Source organism: Sarcophilus harrisii, chromosome 4 (genome assembly GCF_902635505.1).
Source record: "Sarcophilus harrisii chromosome 4, mSarHar1.11, whole genome shotgun sequence".
Lineage (NCBI taxonomy): Eukaryota > Metazoa > Chordata > Mammalia > Dasyuromorphia > Dasyuridae > Sarcophilus > Sarcophilus harrisii.
Window position 1 is genome coordinate 298,993,419 of NC_045429.1, and position 19,437 is coordinate 299,012,855.

General features: G+C 35.4%; 1 protein-coding gene across 2 annotated transcripts in view; it reads left to right on the forward strand.

Annotated features, from left to right (window-relative positions):
* Nucleotides 1–17,348: 17,348 nt before the first annotated feature.
* GAS7 (growth arrest specific 7) overlaps nucleotides 17,349–19,437 on the forward strand; it is a 254,090-nt gene continuing 252,001 nt past the window's right edge. For both annotated transcript variants that reach the window (XM_031965541.1, XM_023495718.2), the window contains exon 1: nucleotides 17,349–18,092. In XM_031965541.1, coding sequence (XP_031821401.1) covers nucleotides 17,910–18,092 — 183 coding nt within the window. In that variant the 5' untranslated portion in view covers nucleotides 17,349–17,909. The remainder of the gene's footprint in view (nucleotides 18,093–19,437) is intronic.

Here is a 19,437-nt window from a genome sequence, read left to right on the forward strand (position 1 = left end):
ATGTTAAATGTGTTAAAATATATGTTAAATCTAATATATGTATACATATTTATACAGTTATCTTGCTGCACAAAAAAAAAATCGGATCAAGAAGAAAAAAAACCTGAGAAAGAAAACAAAATGTAAGCAAACAACAGAAAGAGTGAAAATGCTATGTTGTGGTCACACTCAGTTCCCACAGTCCTCTCTCTGGGTGTAGATGGCTCTCTTCATCACTGAAAAATTGGAACTGGTTTGAATCATCTCATTGCTGAAGAGAGCCATGTCCTTCAGAATTGATCATCATATAGTCTTGTTGTTGCCATGTATAATGATCTCCTGGTTCTGCTCATTTCATTTAGCATCAGTTCGTGTAAGTCTCTCCAGGCCTCTCTGAAATCATCCTGTTGGTCATTTCTTACAGAACAATAATATTCGATAACATTCATATATCACAACTTATTCAGCCATTCTCCAATTAATGGACATCCATTCAGTTTCCAGTTTCTTGCCACTATAAAAAGAGTTGCGACAAACATTTTTGCACATATGGGTTCCCCCCTATCCTGTAAGATCTCCCTGGGATATAAGCCCAGCAGAAACATTGCTGGGTCAAAGGGTATGCACAGTTTGATAACTTTTTGAGCTTAGTTCCAAATTGCTCTCCAAAATGATTGGATTCATTCACAGTTCCACCAACAATGTATCAGTGTCCCAGTTTTCCCACATCCACTCCAATATTCATCATCATCTTTTCCTGTCATCTTAGCCAATCTGAGAGGTATGTAGTGGTATCTCAGAGTAGTCTTAATTTGCATTTCTCTAATCAATACTGATTTGGAGCACCTTTTCATATGACTAAAAATAGTTTCAATTTCTTTATCTGAAAATTATCTGTTCATATTGTTTGATTACTTATCAATTAAAGAATGACTTGAATTCTTATAAATTTGAGTCAATTCTCTCTATATTTTAGAAATGAGGCCTTTATCAGAACCTTTGAATGTAAAAAATGTTTTCCCTTCTAATCTTGTTTGCATTAGTTTTGTTTGTACAAAAACTTTTTAACTTAAGATAATCAAAATTACCTATTTTGTAATCAATAATGATCTCTAGTTCTTCTTTGATCACAAATTCCTTTCTCCTCCACAGGTCTGAGAGGTAAACTATACTATGTTCTTCTAATTTGTTTATAATTCCTTATATCTAGATCATGAACCTATTTTGACCTTATCTTGGTATATGGTGTTAGGTGTGGGTCAATGCCTAATTTGTGCCATATTAGTTTCCAATTTTCCCAGCAATTTTTGTCAAATAGTGAATTCTTATCCCCAAAACTGGGCTTTGGGAGTTTGTCAAACAGTAGATTGTTATAGTTATTTTGTCCTGTGAATCTAACCTATTCCACTGATCAATTAGTTTATTTCTGAATGATTTTGATGATCCCTGCTTTATAATATAGTTTTAGATCTGGTACAGGTAGGCCACCTTCATTTGCTTTTTTTTTCCATTAATTCCATTGAAATTGTTGATCTTTTGTTCTTCCAGATGAATTTTGTTGTTATTTTTTCTAGGTTAGTAAAATAGTTTCTTGGGAGTTTGATTGATATAGCACTAAATAAATAGATTAATTTAGGGAGGATTGTCATCTTTATTATATTCACTCAACCTATCCAAGAGCACTTGATATTTTTCCAGTTGTTTAGATCTGACTTTATTTGTGTGGAAAGTGTTTTGTAGTTTTGCTTGTATAGTTCCTGACTTTCCCTTGGCAGATAGATTCCCAAATATTTTATACTATTGATAATTATTTTAAATGGAATTTCTCTTTGTATCTCTTGCTATTGGATTTTGTTAGTGATGTATAAAAATGCTGATGATTTGTGTGGATTTATTTTGTATCCTGCAACTTTGCTAAAGTAGTGGATTATTTCTAATAGCTTTTTTTTAGTAGATTCTCTGGAGTTCTCTAAGTATATCATCATATCATGTGCATCATATCAGATCTGCAATCTGATAATTTGGTTTCCTCATTATCTACTCAAATTCCTTTAATCTCTTTTTCATCTCTTACTGCCAAAGCTAGCATTTCTAATACAATTTTGAATAGTAAAGGTGATAGTGGGCAACCTTGTTTCACTCCTGATCTTATTGGGAATGGTTCCAGTTTATCCCCATTACATATGATGTAAAGCTTTTTATTTTCAAAATATATGCATGGATAAAGAAGGAACAACATACACACATAGACACACACATATATGTATATGTATGTTTGTATAAAAATCTTCTACATTTCAAAAGAAATAAGATGGCAAGGGGTTAGGGTGGGGGAGAAGGGAGGAATTTGGGGGATAGGAGTGCAAGGTAATGGGTAGAAGTAAAACAGAGAAACAGGAAGGGATAGGATAAAAAGGGTAAGAAGGAAAGTAAAGAAAAATAAAAGAAAAAACACAAGCAATTGTAGCTTAGAATGTGAATGGAATAAGTTATTAAAATTTTGAATTCAATAATGTGTTGCTTTCAGGGAACATTATAAAAATGAGAGATACACACAAAGATAAAATAAAGGAAAAGAGTAGCATTTATTGTATTAAAAAAAAGCAAGGATAGTAATCATGATTTCAAAGTTAAAGTTAAAATAAATATGAAAAATAAAGAAACTATGTGCCAAAAATATTATTTAATATTGTTTTTAGACCATTTGAAATAGCTGGACATTTTAAAATTCTTGAGTATATACTTGCCACAACAGATATAGGAAATATATGAACATAAACATAAAATACTTTTTATACAAATAAAGTAAGATCTAAATAATCAAAGTAATATTTATTGTTCATGGGTAGATAAAGCCAATACAATTTTAAAGGACAATTTTATCTAACTAATTCATATATTCATTGTGATCTCAATTAAATTACAAAAAATTATTTTACTGTTAGAAAAAAATAATAACAAAGTTTATTTGAAAGAGGAAAATGTCAGAAACTTCCAAAAAAAAAAAAATCAGGAAAAAAAGATATAAAGGGAGTAGATTTAGCAGTAAAAAAGATATAAAGGGAGTAGATTTAGCAGTATCAGACCTTAAATGATATTATAAGGGAGAACACTGTTAAAGTGTAAAAAATATAACTTTGATTATTCCAAATTAAAATGTTCTTGTTTAAATAAAATTTAGGTCACCAAAAATAGAAACAATGCACAAAATTTGGCCAAAAATAAAAAGCTTTTATAGACAATCTCAGATAGAATGTGATTAGATTGAAATATTGCTGTGGAGTAGAAAATAATGAGCTAGTTGATTTAGAAAAAACATGGAAAAACTTGGACCTATGAAGGAAAATGCTATTCACCTTCAGAGAAATTGATGAGGCAGAAATAAGTATAGTATGATCATACACATATGTATATGTGTTTATGTGCATATAGATGTATGTCAATAGATATCTATGTGTATGTGTGTATATATGTTATATATCCACCCTTAATAGTAGACTTCTTTAGAGAGTGAGAGAAAGAGAAAGGAAAAACAAAGTAAAAATTACACAGCATAGAACAAAAGAAAATCAACAAAGAAAGAAAAGCTGGGCAGCTTTGAAAGCAATGTACAGTATTTGTCATATAAGTTCTCTTGAAATAAAAACACATTGTTTTATATTGAATCCTCACTTATGGTCTGCTATGTACTTGGTAATTTTTAAAAAATTCTTTTCTTATCAAAGTATTCTGCAGTAGGGGATAATCAAAATTACCTTATTGTCTTAAATTGAGATTGGTTATTTGATTTTTTTTTTGACTAAAAGATTTTTTAAAATGAAAAAAAAAACTATTTCTTGAAAAAGTATAAAGATAAATTCAATTAATAAATTTTTAAAATGCCCTGCCAATATCCTGATATATATCACATATCAGTTTTAATTCAGTTAATTATTCCATTTACAAATTAAAGGAATTGACCTATTACTTCCTTCAAAAAATTATTTTCTCATTTTGTATTTAAGTATAAAATAAAAAAATTTTTGACAAAAGTTTTAAAAAGTGATTCTCTCAATCATTTAAAGAGCAAGTAAGATTTATGCTATAAAAAGTACTCGTCCCTTGTCCTATCACCAATCACATCTTGCCAAACCTCAACCATTAATTAATCTCAACATCTGCTTCCTTTGCTCCATTTTGAAACCACTACAAGTATGCCCACTAAGTTGTCATCTGATCCATTTGGACCTTCACTACATTAAAATAAATCCTCTAATCTTCCCTAGTTGATTTGCTATTAGCTCTCCACAGTGGTTGCTATAAAACTTCTGAACTCTAGATCTCTTCTCTTCCCAACTTGTCTAGATTATCCCTACTAACATTCCCATTCTTACCTGTAATTGTGCCCTAATTTCTAAATCCTCTGCTTTCTAAATATAAAGAAAAGAAGACAGATTTTCATTGATTTTAAAAAATAAATGTTATACAGTGATCTCCCTGTTGCTAAATCTAATGAACTTTTCTCTGTCCTAAGTACTTCTTAATAACCATTCTACCTTCTCTGATACTCTGTTCTCCTGGATAGTCTCATCTCTCTAAATTTTCATGACATTGTTCTATTGTGACTCTCCTCTCTAACTGCTCTTTCTTCCTCAGTCTCTTTTGCTGAATAATCATTTAACTCACACCTACTAAACATGCGTATCCCTTACAATGATGTGTCTTGGTCCTTTTTCTCTTTTTTTGGTCTATACGGTGTCACTAGCTGCCATGGACTCCTCTTCATCTAGATGATTTCCAGAGCTATAAATTCAGTCCCAATCTCTTTCCTGAACTACAACATTGCATCAACAATTGTCTTTTAGATATTTTAAGCCAGATATTATGTAGGAATCTTAAACTATATGTTCAAAACAGAACTCACTATCTTCCCCAAATTATACCTTCTTCCTATTGACAAGGACACCATCCTTCTCCTAGTCAGTAAAGCTCTCAAACTCAGTTTTCTCCTTGATTTCTTATTATTTTCCACATATCTAATCTTTTGCTGATTGTTATTCTACATTTATCGCATCATTCACATGTGTTCCATTCTCTTCTCTAACAACATAGTCACCACACTAAAGTCATCATTCCCTACTAAAATATTACAATAGCTTTCTAATTTATCTCCTCATTCCAGTCAATTCATTTTTCACTCAGCTGAGTGATTTTTTTTGAAACTTAGTTATATGAACCCTTCTCCCTTATCTCTTCTACTGAGTTCTAGTGGCTCCCTATTACTTCCAGGATGAACTAGTCCTCTGATATTCGAAGCTCTTCATAACATGACTCTACTATATTTTTAAGCTTCTTATATTTTATTGCCCTCCAGGTCCCCTAAATACAGATAAACTGGCTTATCTGCTATTCTTAAAAGATGACACTCCATCTCTCATCTCTAGGGCAAAGGCTATAATGATCTATGCCCTCACCTCAACCTTTTGGTTCCTTTGGCTTTTTCCAAGATGTCTCAAATCCCATTCTTTCCTTATCTTTCCTGATCTAAAGTTGCTAATGCCTTTGCCTCTTAGATTACCTTCCATTTATTCTGACTATATTTTGTGTGTACATTGTTATATACATATCACCACACAATTAGAATGTAATTTCCTTAGGATATAAATTGTTTTGCTCTTTCTTTCTATACATAGAGTTTAGCACAGCTCTAATACATAGTAAATGTTTAATAAATGCCTGTTGGTTGATTAATAGGCAAATTACTGAAGAGATACCAAATAAAACTATACCAAATTATTTAAAAATTATTTTAGAAGAACAAAAGATCTAGAATCTCCAGGGAAATCATGAGGGGAAAAAACAAATTAAAGAATCATGAAATTACCAGACTTTAATATATGATTGGGAAGGGGAAATGGAAAAGTGGATCAGAAGACAAACCTCAATAAATAAGAAACAAATAATAATAATAAAATAGTCCAGTGTGTGTCAAATCCAAGAACATAAATTATTATTTCTTTTAGCCTCTATAGGGAAAGCTCAAAAGTATTTTAGCAGAAACTAATTCTAAACTAAAATTTTATATCATTGATCTAAATGGAATCTAACTCAGGCCAGTTGAGTGATGAAGGTCTTGGGTTAAAATGCAATTGCTCATACAGGTGCTGTTCATGGCAATGCTTGGGTCACAAAGACCCATAGGGAAAAAGGAATTCTGCTAAACCTCCAATACACCAAATCCTCAAAATGTAGAATTTTTTATGCCTTACATGGCAAGGAAGGCATTCCAGCAATTCAAGCCGTTGTGTCTTGAACCAACCAGATCCCAAGGACTATATTCTTACCACCAACAGAAAAATTATTCTAGCCTATGTAAAAACAGATGTTAACACTATCACAACAACATGCTACTATCACTTCAAAATAGATATTTGAGTTGAATAAAAATAAATCACACCATCAGAGAAGTTAGATGCAAATTGAGATCACATATATTTCATAGTTATTAACAAGGAGATCCTAAACTATAAAATAGGAATTTTTGACTCTATAAATTAAAACTTGCATAAATATCAATGAATATATAAAAATAGAAAAGAAATTGTAAGGTAAAAATATTTGCATAAAATAGAAGCTATATATATGTGTGTGTGTGTGTATATATATGACAAAGAACCATTTCCTCATAGGTAACTTGTCAAAAGAATACTAATGTTTTTCAAAAATAGATTGCAAAGATTAAATGAAATCCTGAAAGTATTCTAAAACACTAAAAAATAGTAAATGAAATACAAATTAAAACAGCTTTTATTTTTTTCTGTCTTACAATACACAAATTTGCAAAGATGACAAAAAACAATTAGAAGATTGGAGAATGAAGGGATTGTAGGAATATAGTTTATGTCAATATACATTGGTTACAGCCAGAAATGGCTCAGGTGTTCTAGATATTAATTTGAATTATTATGGTGATTAAATTGTCCATACCTTTGGGGTTCCCACTAATGGGTAAATGATTCCAAAGAATCTGACAAACACACACACACACACACACACACACACACACACATACACACAAACTTTTATATAAAGATGATGGAATGCCATTTTGCAGGAAGAATTACTGAATCTGAGGAAATGGAGGAGATGGTCAAATAAGTATTAAAATTAATACAGTATCTACATGAAGAGAATTCAATAGGGAAAAACTATTAAACTCAAACAAAAATTGATCACCACAGAGAAGATGAAAGTCAACACAGGAAAGCAGTAATACTTTTTTTCCTCCTGAGGCAATTGGGGTTAAATGACTTGCCCAGGGTCACACAGTTAGGCAGTGTTAAGTGTCTGAGATAAGATTTGAACTCAGGTCCTCCTGACTTCAGGACTGGAGCTCTACCCACTGTACCACCTAGCTGCCCCAGTAATGATACTTTTCAAGATAATTGCAGAATATAATGCAATAAAGGAACTATACTCTTGGCAAAATAGAACTGAGAATTCAAATCCAGGATGGATTTCCAGCTGGGGGTAAAATCTTTGAGATAATCCTGTTTCTACATGATTTGTGCTCAAACCATCAATCATTGTAACACCGCAGATCCTCCTAAATGAGACATTTATGACTTCTTTTTTTGGAGGGGAGAATCAGGGTTAGGTGACTCACCCAGGGTCACATAGCATCTGAAGGCCATATTTGAATTCAGGTCCTCCTGATTCCAGGGTCAGTGTTCTAACCCCTGTGCAACCTAGCGGCCCCCTCATAAGTGCTTGAGATTGTCCTTACTATTCATATGGGGAAAAAAAGAGAAAGTCTGTTATTTAGACCATGCTCTGCAACTGAATAGACAACCATTAAGTCTGTACATTAGTATATAAGTATATAAAGAAAGAGATATAAGGTAATAAGAGATATAATATAATAATACATAAAATATATGTATTTAGATATAGATCTAAATAGAAATAGACATAGCTATCTATATATATAGATGTACACATAGATTCAGATATGTATAAATGGCATATGTATATATATACATTCTATATATAGATACAAATCAATACACACACACACACATATATATATATAAATCCCTCTATGTATCTCTATATATCTACATCTAAAGAAATATCTAGATAATAAGATAGACTGATAGGTAAATTATGATGATTTATGATATATAGATAGGTAATCAGTCAGACAAAGTAATGGGAATATGAATCAGGTAGAAGAGAAAGAACTGGAGTGATTTTGGGAAATTTTGAAATTCTTTAAATGACCCCATGCTTCTCATTGATACAATAGCTCATATTTTCTTTTTCTTTTTCTTTCTTTTTTTTTTTTTTTTTAAATAATAGCTTTTTACTGGCAGCTAGGTGGCACAGTGGATAGAGCACCAGCCCTAAAGTCAGGAGGACCTGAGTACAAATGTAATCTCAGACACTTAACACTTACTAGCTATATGACCCTGGACAAGTCACTTAGCCCCAATTACCTCAGGGGGAAAAAAAAAACCTTTTTATTTTCAAAAAAACATGCAAAGATAGTTTTCAACATTCACCCTTGCAAAATTTTATGTTCCAAATTTTTCTCCCCAAACCCTCCCCCAGATAGCAAGTAATCCAATAAATGTTAAACATGTGTGATTCTTCTATACGTATTTCCACATTTATCATGCTGCACAAGAAAAATCACATCAAAAAGGAGAAAAAATGAGAAAGGAAAAAAAAACAAGCAAACAACCAAAAAAGGTGAAAATACTATGCTGTGATCCATATTCAGTCCCCATGATCCTCTTTCTGAATGCAGATGGCTCTATCACAAGTCTATTGGAATTGGCCTGAAATCATCTCACAGTTGATCTTGCTATTGCTCTGTACAATATTCTCCTGGTTCTGTTCTTTTCACTTAGCATCAGTTCATGTAAGTTTCTCCAGGCCTTTCTGAAATCATTCTGTTGATTATTTCTTAAAGAACAATAATATTCCATAACATTAATATACCGTAACTTATTCAGTTATTCCTCAACTAATGGGTATCCATTCAGTTTCCAGTTCTTTGCCACTACAAAAAGAGCTGTTACAAACATTTTTTCCACAGATGAGTCTTTTTCCCTTTTGTATGATCTCTTTGGGATATGGATCCAGAAGAGACACTGGATAGCCCATATTTTCAACAGCAATATTCTTCTAATATTATTGAATAATTAGGAGTTATGGAATGTTAATCTTAATTAATTAAGTTAAAAATGAGAAGCACATAGATCAGTGGAGGGATAAATGATAAATAAGAAGAAAAAATGAAGTTAAAGCAGTATAAAACATGTCATTAAGGAAATGTTTGAGAAAAAAAAATAGAGTTCACATGACAAATAAAAAGTTAATTAGTGGAAAGCCCTCACCCTTCATTGATATATTTATGATGTTAAAAGAAAGTAATAAATAGTCCCTGGAACATTATGTTGCACCCCAGTAGTGATTTCATCAAAGGATATAGTTGTGAGTCTTATAATATGGGCAGAATTGATGGATTACTATCTTCATTATTAGGTAATACTCACATATAATAAGAACAACATTTATCTCATACACTTCAGGTTAGTTTTTTCATACAAAGTACTGCAACTTCCTCGTCTAAGAAAATAAGGTTTGATGCCATTGATGTAGGTTCCTGGTTACCTAAGTACAAAATCACCACATAAGGAATCAAAGGCTACCTTCTCAAGCTTGACACAGAATTCTGACTTCTTGTTCAGTCATGTGGCCCTACATGACCTCGTTTAGGGTTTTTTTGGCAATGATATTGGGAATGGTTTGCCATTTCCTTCTTCAGCTCATTTTACAGATAAGGAAATTAAGGAAAACAGGGTTAAGTGACTTGTTCAAGGTAATGCAGCTAGTAATTCTCCAAAGCCATATATGTACTCAAGAAGATAAATCTTCCTGGCTCCAACTCTGATATTTTCTACTCACTGTGCTACCAGATCTGTAGGTATGGTAAAGATGGAGGCAGGGAAGATGTACCCAACTTAATGCTGTATCCATACTCAATATCTTTTTCCTGCTATACCTAAATAAATTTAATTTTGTTAACTATTACATGACTATAAAGTTTTTTATTTTGTCCTAATCCTGAACCTGAATTATCAAACTAGATTGAGTCAACTTGACCCAGAGTACCCTATCAATGATATCATAGCTTTACTTGTGTGTTTGATTGTTTTCTTAGATAATTGGCTTAATTCTACTCAGGACATTAGTTTCCAAATTCTGTATAGTAATTAGAAAAATGCTACTGTAATTAAAAAAAAAAGTATCTGTGCCCTATTTTTTATTTTTTTTTAAATTGTTAATAATTTTCTTATATCATATTCTATTATAATACATTTTAACTTATAACAATTTTATAATGACACAAAGTTTAAACACATAAGTAATATAACAAACATTTATTGATAATTCCTTTTCAATTTTCACATTTATAATTTATAAAAATAACAAAAACAATATTATTTATGGGGTGAATTGATTTGTTTTTAAATGCACATTTCTAAAAATGTAATATCATTTATTGCTGTTCATTCTTTTTAACCAAAAAAATCAAAATTTGTCATTATAAAATGCATTCATTAGAAATCCCTGTTTCACAAACATAGCAAAATTTTCAGGTTCAAATGTTTATTTCAATTTAATATCAAAAATAAAACCTATTTACTATTAAAATTCAGGAGTAACATTGAATGTATTAATTTTTAGCATATACTACTTATTCATTTATATTTATAAATTTCTAGGTTTTTACAATAAAAAGATAATTGTTTCTATAAAGCAATAAAGTGTTCAATAAATAGGTCTTTACTTTCTTGTATTAGTTTATTAGTACTTAGTTTTAAAATATTCACTAAATATATGTTTTATAAAGAACTTTTGTTACAATAGAAGATGTTTCCTCTTTATTATTATAAAATAAATAATATTTATTATTAATAATAATAATTAATTATTATTAAAGTGAGAAATGCCAATTTCTCACTTTAGCTCTTTTAACTCAGTGCTTCTAAATGCTTTGGAATGAGAAAATCAATGGGTTTTATAATAATATAAAAATGTGCTATTCTAAGGGTTGGAATTTATCTCCCTGAAGTTCCTTTCAGCTCTACATTTATCATTCTATGATCATATAATTGTTGAAAGTGCATAATCTAATATTTTCTCATTATATAATTTTAATTAAAAAGTCATTAATTATACTGAAAATGACTACTGATTGTGATATTGCCATTAATAAGATTGCTTATAAAAATAAAATTGCAAATTAAGAAATAATCAATTTCAACACCATAATGTACATATGTAATAGAATGAACATCTTTACATCTGTTGCTTTGTTTACTTGCAATGCAAAATAAGACAATTTTTAGCTTCTCAATTATTTAATCATAAAGATTTTCAGACATATGTATGATTTTCCTTTCTATTATGTTGTGCACAAATGGAAACATTATGTAATTCAGCAGGAATTATTTAGAACACATTAAGAACCACAGGTTTTTCTTCTCAAAGCAATTTTCTCCTAAAGCAATTTGTAATTTAATCCCCCCAAAATGACTAAAATATTTCTAACCTCTTATCTATAGATTCCTCTGCCCCAAGGAGGTGAATTAAAAAATAAATAAGTAAATAAACCCAACAATAATGCATAATACGTCAAAATGATTATTGCAACACTTTATTTTTTTAAATGTAGAAATAAAGAATTAGAAATAACATAGATGTCCTTTGATCAGGGAATAGGTAAATATGTCCATGAATATCATGGAATATGACTATGCTATAAGAAGTGAATATGATGAATACAAAGAAATATATAAAAACTACAGTTCTACTAGAACTGAAGCAAAATAAGTAAACAAAACAAGGCAAATAACTCATACAATGTAAGTAGAATGGAAATGTAAGTAGAAAAGTTGATATAGTGGAAAGGGCCAGGGTTTCTGAGTTAGGAGACCTCAGTTCAAACTTCAGCTACTTTACCTGCTGCCTATATGATCTTAGATAAGTCATTTATTCTCTAGCCATTAGTTTCCTAATTTATAAAACGTTAGGGTTGACTTAAAAGAGAGAACTGAACTCTTCCAGCTCTAAATCTATAAAGCTATGAGATCATGGATAAATAATCACAAAAAAATCTGAGGAATTATAATGGTGAAGTTTGGCCTTCACCTCCACTATTTTGCTAAAGTGAATTACAATAGTTATTGAACACAGCATATATAGGCAGACTTTTTTTGATATGTTGGTTATTTTTGCTTAACAGGTTTTTTCTCCTCTTTAATTTTTCTCTCCCTCCTTCCCTCCTTCCTTCCTTTCTTCCTTCCTTCCTTCCTTCCTTCCTTCCTTCCTTCCTTCCTTCCTTCCTTCCTTCCACTAAGATCTCCCACTGCATCCAGAGCCATCTCCAGTTGTCTGGGTCTATATCTGGCCACTAGTTCCAAATGGCTCTGGAGGAGAAAGTAAGGCAGGAGACCTTGCACAGCCTTCTCTCACTTAAATCCAATTCATTGAATGTCATGGCAGCACCACTCTGATGATATGGTCTCTTTGAGAATGAAGGACAAATATTAACAACCACATCTGTAAAATGATCTAGAAAAGAAAATTATAAACCATTTTATTACCTTTGCCAGGAAAATCTCAAAATGGAATCACTGAAAGTTGGGACACAACTCTGCAACTAAAGTAATTCTAAATATTGACATGTTTCAGTGAATACATCCAACTTATCCTTTCTTCCAAGTTTAATGTGTGTGTATGAGAGAGACAGACGGACAGACAGACCTTTATCACATGGAAGAATGTTATATTCTTTAATTGTCATAAATTAATATATCAAAATATTTAAATCTTTCTTTAAATAGATTAAAAATCTGGGGAAGGTATAAAAAAAAAGACATTCATTGTTAGCATTCAACTAGGGTCAAAGAAAAGAACTGAGCCCATTTATTTCTTTCAAAGTTGAATTTCTGTTACTATGCCTCTTTTCAATATGTCATCTGTTTTCTTTTCTAATTAAATATTTCCTTCTGATTTCTAACTAGCAAGCATGAGAAGAGATTCATGGAATCTTTGTAAATGCTGAACTTACTAATAGCTCACAGGAGAGCTCACATTTATATTCTAATTACAAAGTACTTGTATAGCTTTAAATCTATAATTCTTTTGACAGGTTCTCATTTGATCCTCATAGCAGCCCCATGAGATAGATTGTGTAAGTATTACTACCTCCTTTTCATATTTAAAAGAAGAAATTAAAGCTAAAAAAAATAAAAGTGACTTACTTAAAGTCATACAGCTAATAAAACATCAAACTTTTTTGACTCCTACTTCAGAGGTTGATTTTTCTTTTGAGTTAAATAAAAGCTGAAAAAAGGAAATACAGAAAACAAGATTGCTCTCCTTTTATAACATAGCTCCCTGTTCTCCCTCCTTCTGCCCTTTGATCAAAGCCAAGATTTATTCACGTTTCTAGTCCTAGGACCTGTAATATTCTGGTTTGCTTTCTGGAAGTCTTGGGACCAGCTTTCCTTTCAGTAATGACCATGAAAATAGACAGGGATAAAGTCCAAATTCTTTATTATCTCCTTCATAGTCTGTCTCCTTCACCTGGGACCTAGCTAGCTTTCTGGAGGGCCTTCAGATAGGACTTGGTCTCAGTAGAGAAAGCAGGAGAGCCACTACGAGGCTGATGACGATGGAATGTCTCTTTGAGTCTAAGAGCTTGAGTTCCAGCCTCCAGTCCTCTGTCTTCTCTGAGTCTGTCTCTGGCTGAGTTTGTCCCAGTTTATATGCTCTATTACAATTACATCATTACAGTATATTGAGTATAAACCAATCATTATATCACTAGGGAGCCATTATTTGTTGTAAGATTAAATTAATCATGCTTAGAGAACTCACATGCTAAACTAAATAACTATTGTCTTATCAATGCCACTGAATTAACACCTTGTTTAAATCAATCATACTGAGCCATAAATATATTTCTCCAAAGTTCCTGTCCTTTACAAGGACCTGTTAGAATTCTTACAAGGTGCTAAGTCAGTGGAATTGGTAGAGACAATGGTTGTTTAGCATGGTGCTTAACAGTTCTCTAGACGTACTTAGTACTTACTACAATTCCACAAGATTCACACCTTTAGAGAGCACATATAAGGAGGAACTCCCACAAGCCCATTAGAACACACAAGCCCTCTCTCGAAGGAGGAGTCAGATTCATTCCATTTTCTACCTTTGTGCTGGCTGAGGCTTTGGATTCTCAGAGGAGCTAGAGGCAGAAGCTGGAAGAGACAAAGGACTAGCAACAAGAACTCTTGGAATCAAGGAGACAGATAGGCCTCTAAGAAAACTAAGCAGGCTATTTTGAAGAAGACAATAAAGGATTTGGACTTTTAACAGCTGGCTGAATTTGAGGTGATTATTACTCTGAAAGGAAAGCTGCTTCCAGAAGGCCCCCAAGAAACCTGCTCCCAGAGAAGATTATACTTTAGAGAAGAGAATATTACAAGGACCCTTCAAACTTTTTTTCCATCTCAATTTATATCCCAACCTGGTTGAAGTGAAATAGCACTTCAGGTGTGCTTTAAATTAGATCACCCTTGAAAAGTGACTTACTTTGCAGTTCTCATTAATGGTTCACTCTTTTTGCTTTTTCTTTCTTCTATTTCATAGAATCAAAACATTTGGTAGATCTAAGGCACTTTAGAAATCATCTAGTTCAATTCCCTCATTTCTATTTTTAATTTTTATTAATGCCATTTGTTTTTATATACCACTATTTCAGAATAATTTGCTTCCCAACCACCTACCCAGGGAGTCAACCTTGTGATTGTAAGCTCATTCCTCCAACTAAGTTGGGTCCTCAGAGGAACACATGTTACTGCTAGAGTTCTAAGAGTAACTCTATCCTCCTTCCCCATAATAGTATACTTTCACTAACAAATAGTCAGGAGGACAATTAAATGGTTCAGTAGATGGAGTACCAGCCTTGAAGTCCAGAGAATCTGAGTTCAAGTTTTGCCTCAGACACTTACTAGCTGTGTGTCCCTAAGCAAATCACTAAACTTCAATTGCTTGGAGTCACTATACACAGTACTTTAATGAAAATATTTATTCAAGTGGCTTTGTAAGAACTGTGGTTATAAAGCAATTCCTCCCCCAAACCTGGAGTCTTTGTATCTCACAAATAAATACAGTCTGTGTGGGAAAGAATTTAAAAGATTTAAAGGAGAATGGTTATATGTGTAGGGAATATTATGTGATCAAGACAACTTACATTTCTGCATCTGCAAATTTCTGATTTCCTTTCTTTTTCTTCAGAAGGTTGCTATGTTCATTGTAGAGCATGATATCAATGATCCATTGTTTAATGAGCAATTGGGTTGGTTCCTTGAAGAACATGAAATTACTGGACAAGTGGGTCTGCACTTCTTAATATGTGATGATGCCTTGGTTGAATAAGTCAATGAACTGCTAAGATGATTTGAGGAGGTCACTCAGCTGCTGACCTTGCTCTTCTCTAGGTTTGGATACTATTTGTGACTGTATAAAGTGAGACTGGATTTTTCTCAGGGTTTAGCTGGATGCATTGATTTGCTAGATCCCTGGGCTTGATCATCAATAAGCAATCTGTCTTTCACCACTTTAAGTCACAAGCTTGAGTAGATTGTACAGTACCATCCTCAGCTGAAATGGTATAGTACTTTTTAAAGTTAGAATTGTTGCTGTTAATCCTTCATTCTAGAAGAGGGATCAATGACATCAAGTTGATGTTTTTACTTACAAGTGAACTAGATTTAAGTGAGGCAGAGCTCTGCAGTGATCATTCTCTTCCAGATTCATTGGAATCCAGTGGCAAGACATAGGTCAAAACCGCTGGTGATGGCTCCATTGGAGTGGAAGACCTTGGCCTTTTCCTAGCCTCAATTTATCAGAGGCAACAGCCATTCAGCTAGAATTCTAATTTGCTCAACAGCCCTTAGCCTAGTGGAAACTTCTCCAGTCCAGTCCCTCAGAGACTCTTCTTTTATCTAGAGTTATTCAAGCCTCGGACTTCTAATATTTGAAAAGGCCTCAAATTTACATTTCCTTTATTTGGGTTTTTTCCCATTAAGGTTTTCAATTTTGAATTATATAATATAAAAGAGGCGGGGTCACACTCTTAAAATAAGAAGAAAAAAGAAAGAAAAATAAGTACTTTGGCAAACTAACACAACTAAGGAGTCTGGCAGTATACACAATGTTCTAAATTTATGGTTCTCTCCTACCTCCCATAACTGAAAAGAAGAGACGGAGATTCCTCACCCTTCCCATTCTCTCTGGTCAAATTTATTCTTTTTTAAAATTGTTTTTTCTATTTACATTCCAATCCCCTCTTTTCAAAGAAAGGTAAACTGAGTCCAGAAGGAAGAGGGAATGGTTTAATGCCATACAACTAATTATAAGGGCAGATAAAAGACCTGGCTCTTCATTATTATCCCAATTATCCATCTGCATCTTCTTTAGTTCTTCAATCTTACTCTTTCCTGACTCTCCCATAGTGGAACAAACAATGACTCTAGTGTCGAAGGATTTAGGATGAAATCATGCCTCTTTTATTTACTTACCAGTAGCACTCTGGGTAAATTTCTTAACCTGTCTCCCTGTTCCAGGCTTTAGATTTATGATCTGCTTTTTTGTATTATGCTAAATCTTGGGATCAGTGAAGTGTTAGCCCTTAGAAGTGATTTAGTGCAGCCCTCTCATTTTACAAATAAGGAAACTGAGCCTAGAGAAATGAAGTGACTTTCACTGGCTCACACAAGTGGCAGGGATGTGATTTTAGTCCACGTCCTCGAATTCCAAATCCAGCATCCCCCCCCCTTCCCTTCTAAACCCTGTCCTCCTTTCCTCCAGCAATCCTTTACACCAGATGACAGCTTTCCACAGCTCTGGAACATATAACGTGTGTGCCTATACTATCCCTTCCATTCAAGAGCTCATTCCACTTCGAGCATGTGGGGACTTTTCATTACTGAGACCTTAAAAACTAGTATCAGACCCTTAAAAAAAAATTAAGTGGAGAGGAGAGAACTTCCGACTGGGGCCATAAAATTGGCCCTATGTTATGTGTTATGGGGCCATAAAAAATTGTTCCCATTGTCCCCGTTCCCCGAAATGGGACAATGGCCTAGCGGCACCCTTGTTCAGCGTTTCCACATCTCGGAGTCACCGCCCTCGCCTGACTTGTGTGCCGACTCTGGGTGCGCTCGGTCCCCCTTCTCTCTCGGCCCCTGCTCAGACCGTGATCCTCCGCAGGGCCTCAGGAACAGCCCCAGCTCTCCCGGGCAGTTTGGGACACACCTCTCGGGAGAGCTGCGTATTTCCGCGCGGCAGGGAAGCCCCGGCTAAGGCCGCGCTGCGCTCCAGCCCGGCTTCCAGGTCCTTGGGAAGTTCGCTAGGAGCCCAAGCCCCGAAGCAGCTCTAGTTCCTCCCGTTCGGCCCCGCCTCTCCTCGATGGAAGCGGGGAGCTCGAAGCTGTGAGCTCAGAGACAGCCCAGCCTGGGGGCGTCATCGAGCGCTGCTACCCAGCTGCAGCTCCAGCTCCCCGCCGGAGTCCTCATCTCTTCTCCCACCTCTTGTTCTTCCCTCCCTTCCCTTCCCGGTCCTCGGAGGCAGACCCAACGCCCAGCGAGGCGGCGAGCCCGAAACAGACAGCCTCTGCAGCCGGCACCGGGAGACGGGGGAAACCTGTGGAGCCTGGGACCCCGGCGTTCTCAGAGCCCGCGGCTGTCAGCCCGAGGCTCCGGATAAAGCCCCTCGCCCAGCGCTCTAGCTAGGCTGCCCTGCCCTGTCGCTCACTCCCCGGGGCTGGGAGCGATGCAGCCTGCACTGTGAGCCCCGGCAGCAGGGCCATGTCCGGCTCCCGTTGCCAGACGTTGTACCCCTTCACTGGGGAGCGGCACCGCCAGGGCTTGCGCTTTGACGCCGGAGAAGTGCTCACGGTGCTCCAAGTGCCGGACGGGGGCTGGTGGGAAGGGCAGAAAGAGGACGGACTCCGTGGTTGGTTCCCCGCGAGCTATGTGCAGTTGCTAGAGGTAAGGTTGCGGGGCTGGGCGCGGGTGGAGAGGAAGGGCCCTCTCTAGCGGGACAGGGAACCATGCCCCTCTTTTCACTCAGATCCAACGCCACCGCTATGAGTGCCAGTGTAAGGATGCCAGTAGCCAGGGGAGGCACTGCTGGGGGTGTGGTCAGGCGCAGTGTCTTCCTTGGTCAGTCCTGCCCGACCAACTTAGAGCTTTGCATTCAGGGAGGAGGGGGTGGGAAACTGGAGCGAAGGGGGGCGACGGAAAGAAATGCAGCCCATTCCTCTCCAAATTCCCCGCAGCGCTTTTTGGCGTCTAGGGAACGGTACGCCAGGCTTCAAGACAAGTCTTCGCTCCCACTGCGCTTCTCTTCTACACATACACTTCCATCCTTCCTCTTTTCTCACTTGTTTCGTTCTCTCACTCCTCCTTCCCGCTTTGAGAGGCTAACCTTCTCATTGAATCAACTGAAAGCTTAGAATTCCAAGTTCGGGACCCCGCCAGCTTCCTTGAGTTCGGTTTGGGTATCCTTCCATCAGAACCTTTCTGAGCAACAGACTTGGAAATTTGCGGTAGGACCTTCTGGGAGATGTGGAACGGACCGAACCACACAGTGGAGAGGAGTGCATGGTCGGCCAAGGAACAACGAACCGGCCTCAGAATTTCCAGTCCCTCTGGCATGGTGTTGTAGGCCAGGTGGTGAATTGCAAACTTGTTTGGTGCTGGAGAGTCACAAATAGCATCAATAGCTTCCCATCTGGAGCTCATCCAGTAGACATTATCTAAGGAATAGTCATCACAACTAGCAGGTCCTGACCCCGGACCCTTCCTTCCAACCCATCCTCTCCTGCCTGCCAAAAAAGAACTAGTCTAGACTCAGAGTAGGGAAATGACTTGCTCTTGGGGTGCTAAATGGACACTAGGATATCTATCTTTGACACTAATGACCACTGATAACTCCAGCTAAATAGAGTTCTCCTGTTTGTTGTTTAGGTGATATTTAGGGATCTAAGCCAAATTACTCACTGATTTATGGCCGTGGTTAGATCAGACTCCTATCAACCCATTAAGAATTTAAAATGGGAAGACATTCTAAAATGCTCAGTCCAACATTTAATTTATAAAGCAGGAAACTGAGGCCTAGAGAGCTGAACTTATTTGCAGAAGGCCACACAAATGTTAACAAAAAGAAGCAGGAATTGGTTTAGGGTTTCTTAATCTAAATCTTGTGCTGTTATCCAGCGACACAGTTTGATGACTTTCATCACATCATTCTGATCTGAAAAATATCCCAGAAGGGACGGGAACTTGAAATTCTTTTAAGATTTTTTACATGGGGTACATGATCCGAGGAGGT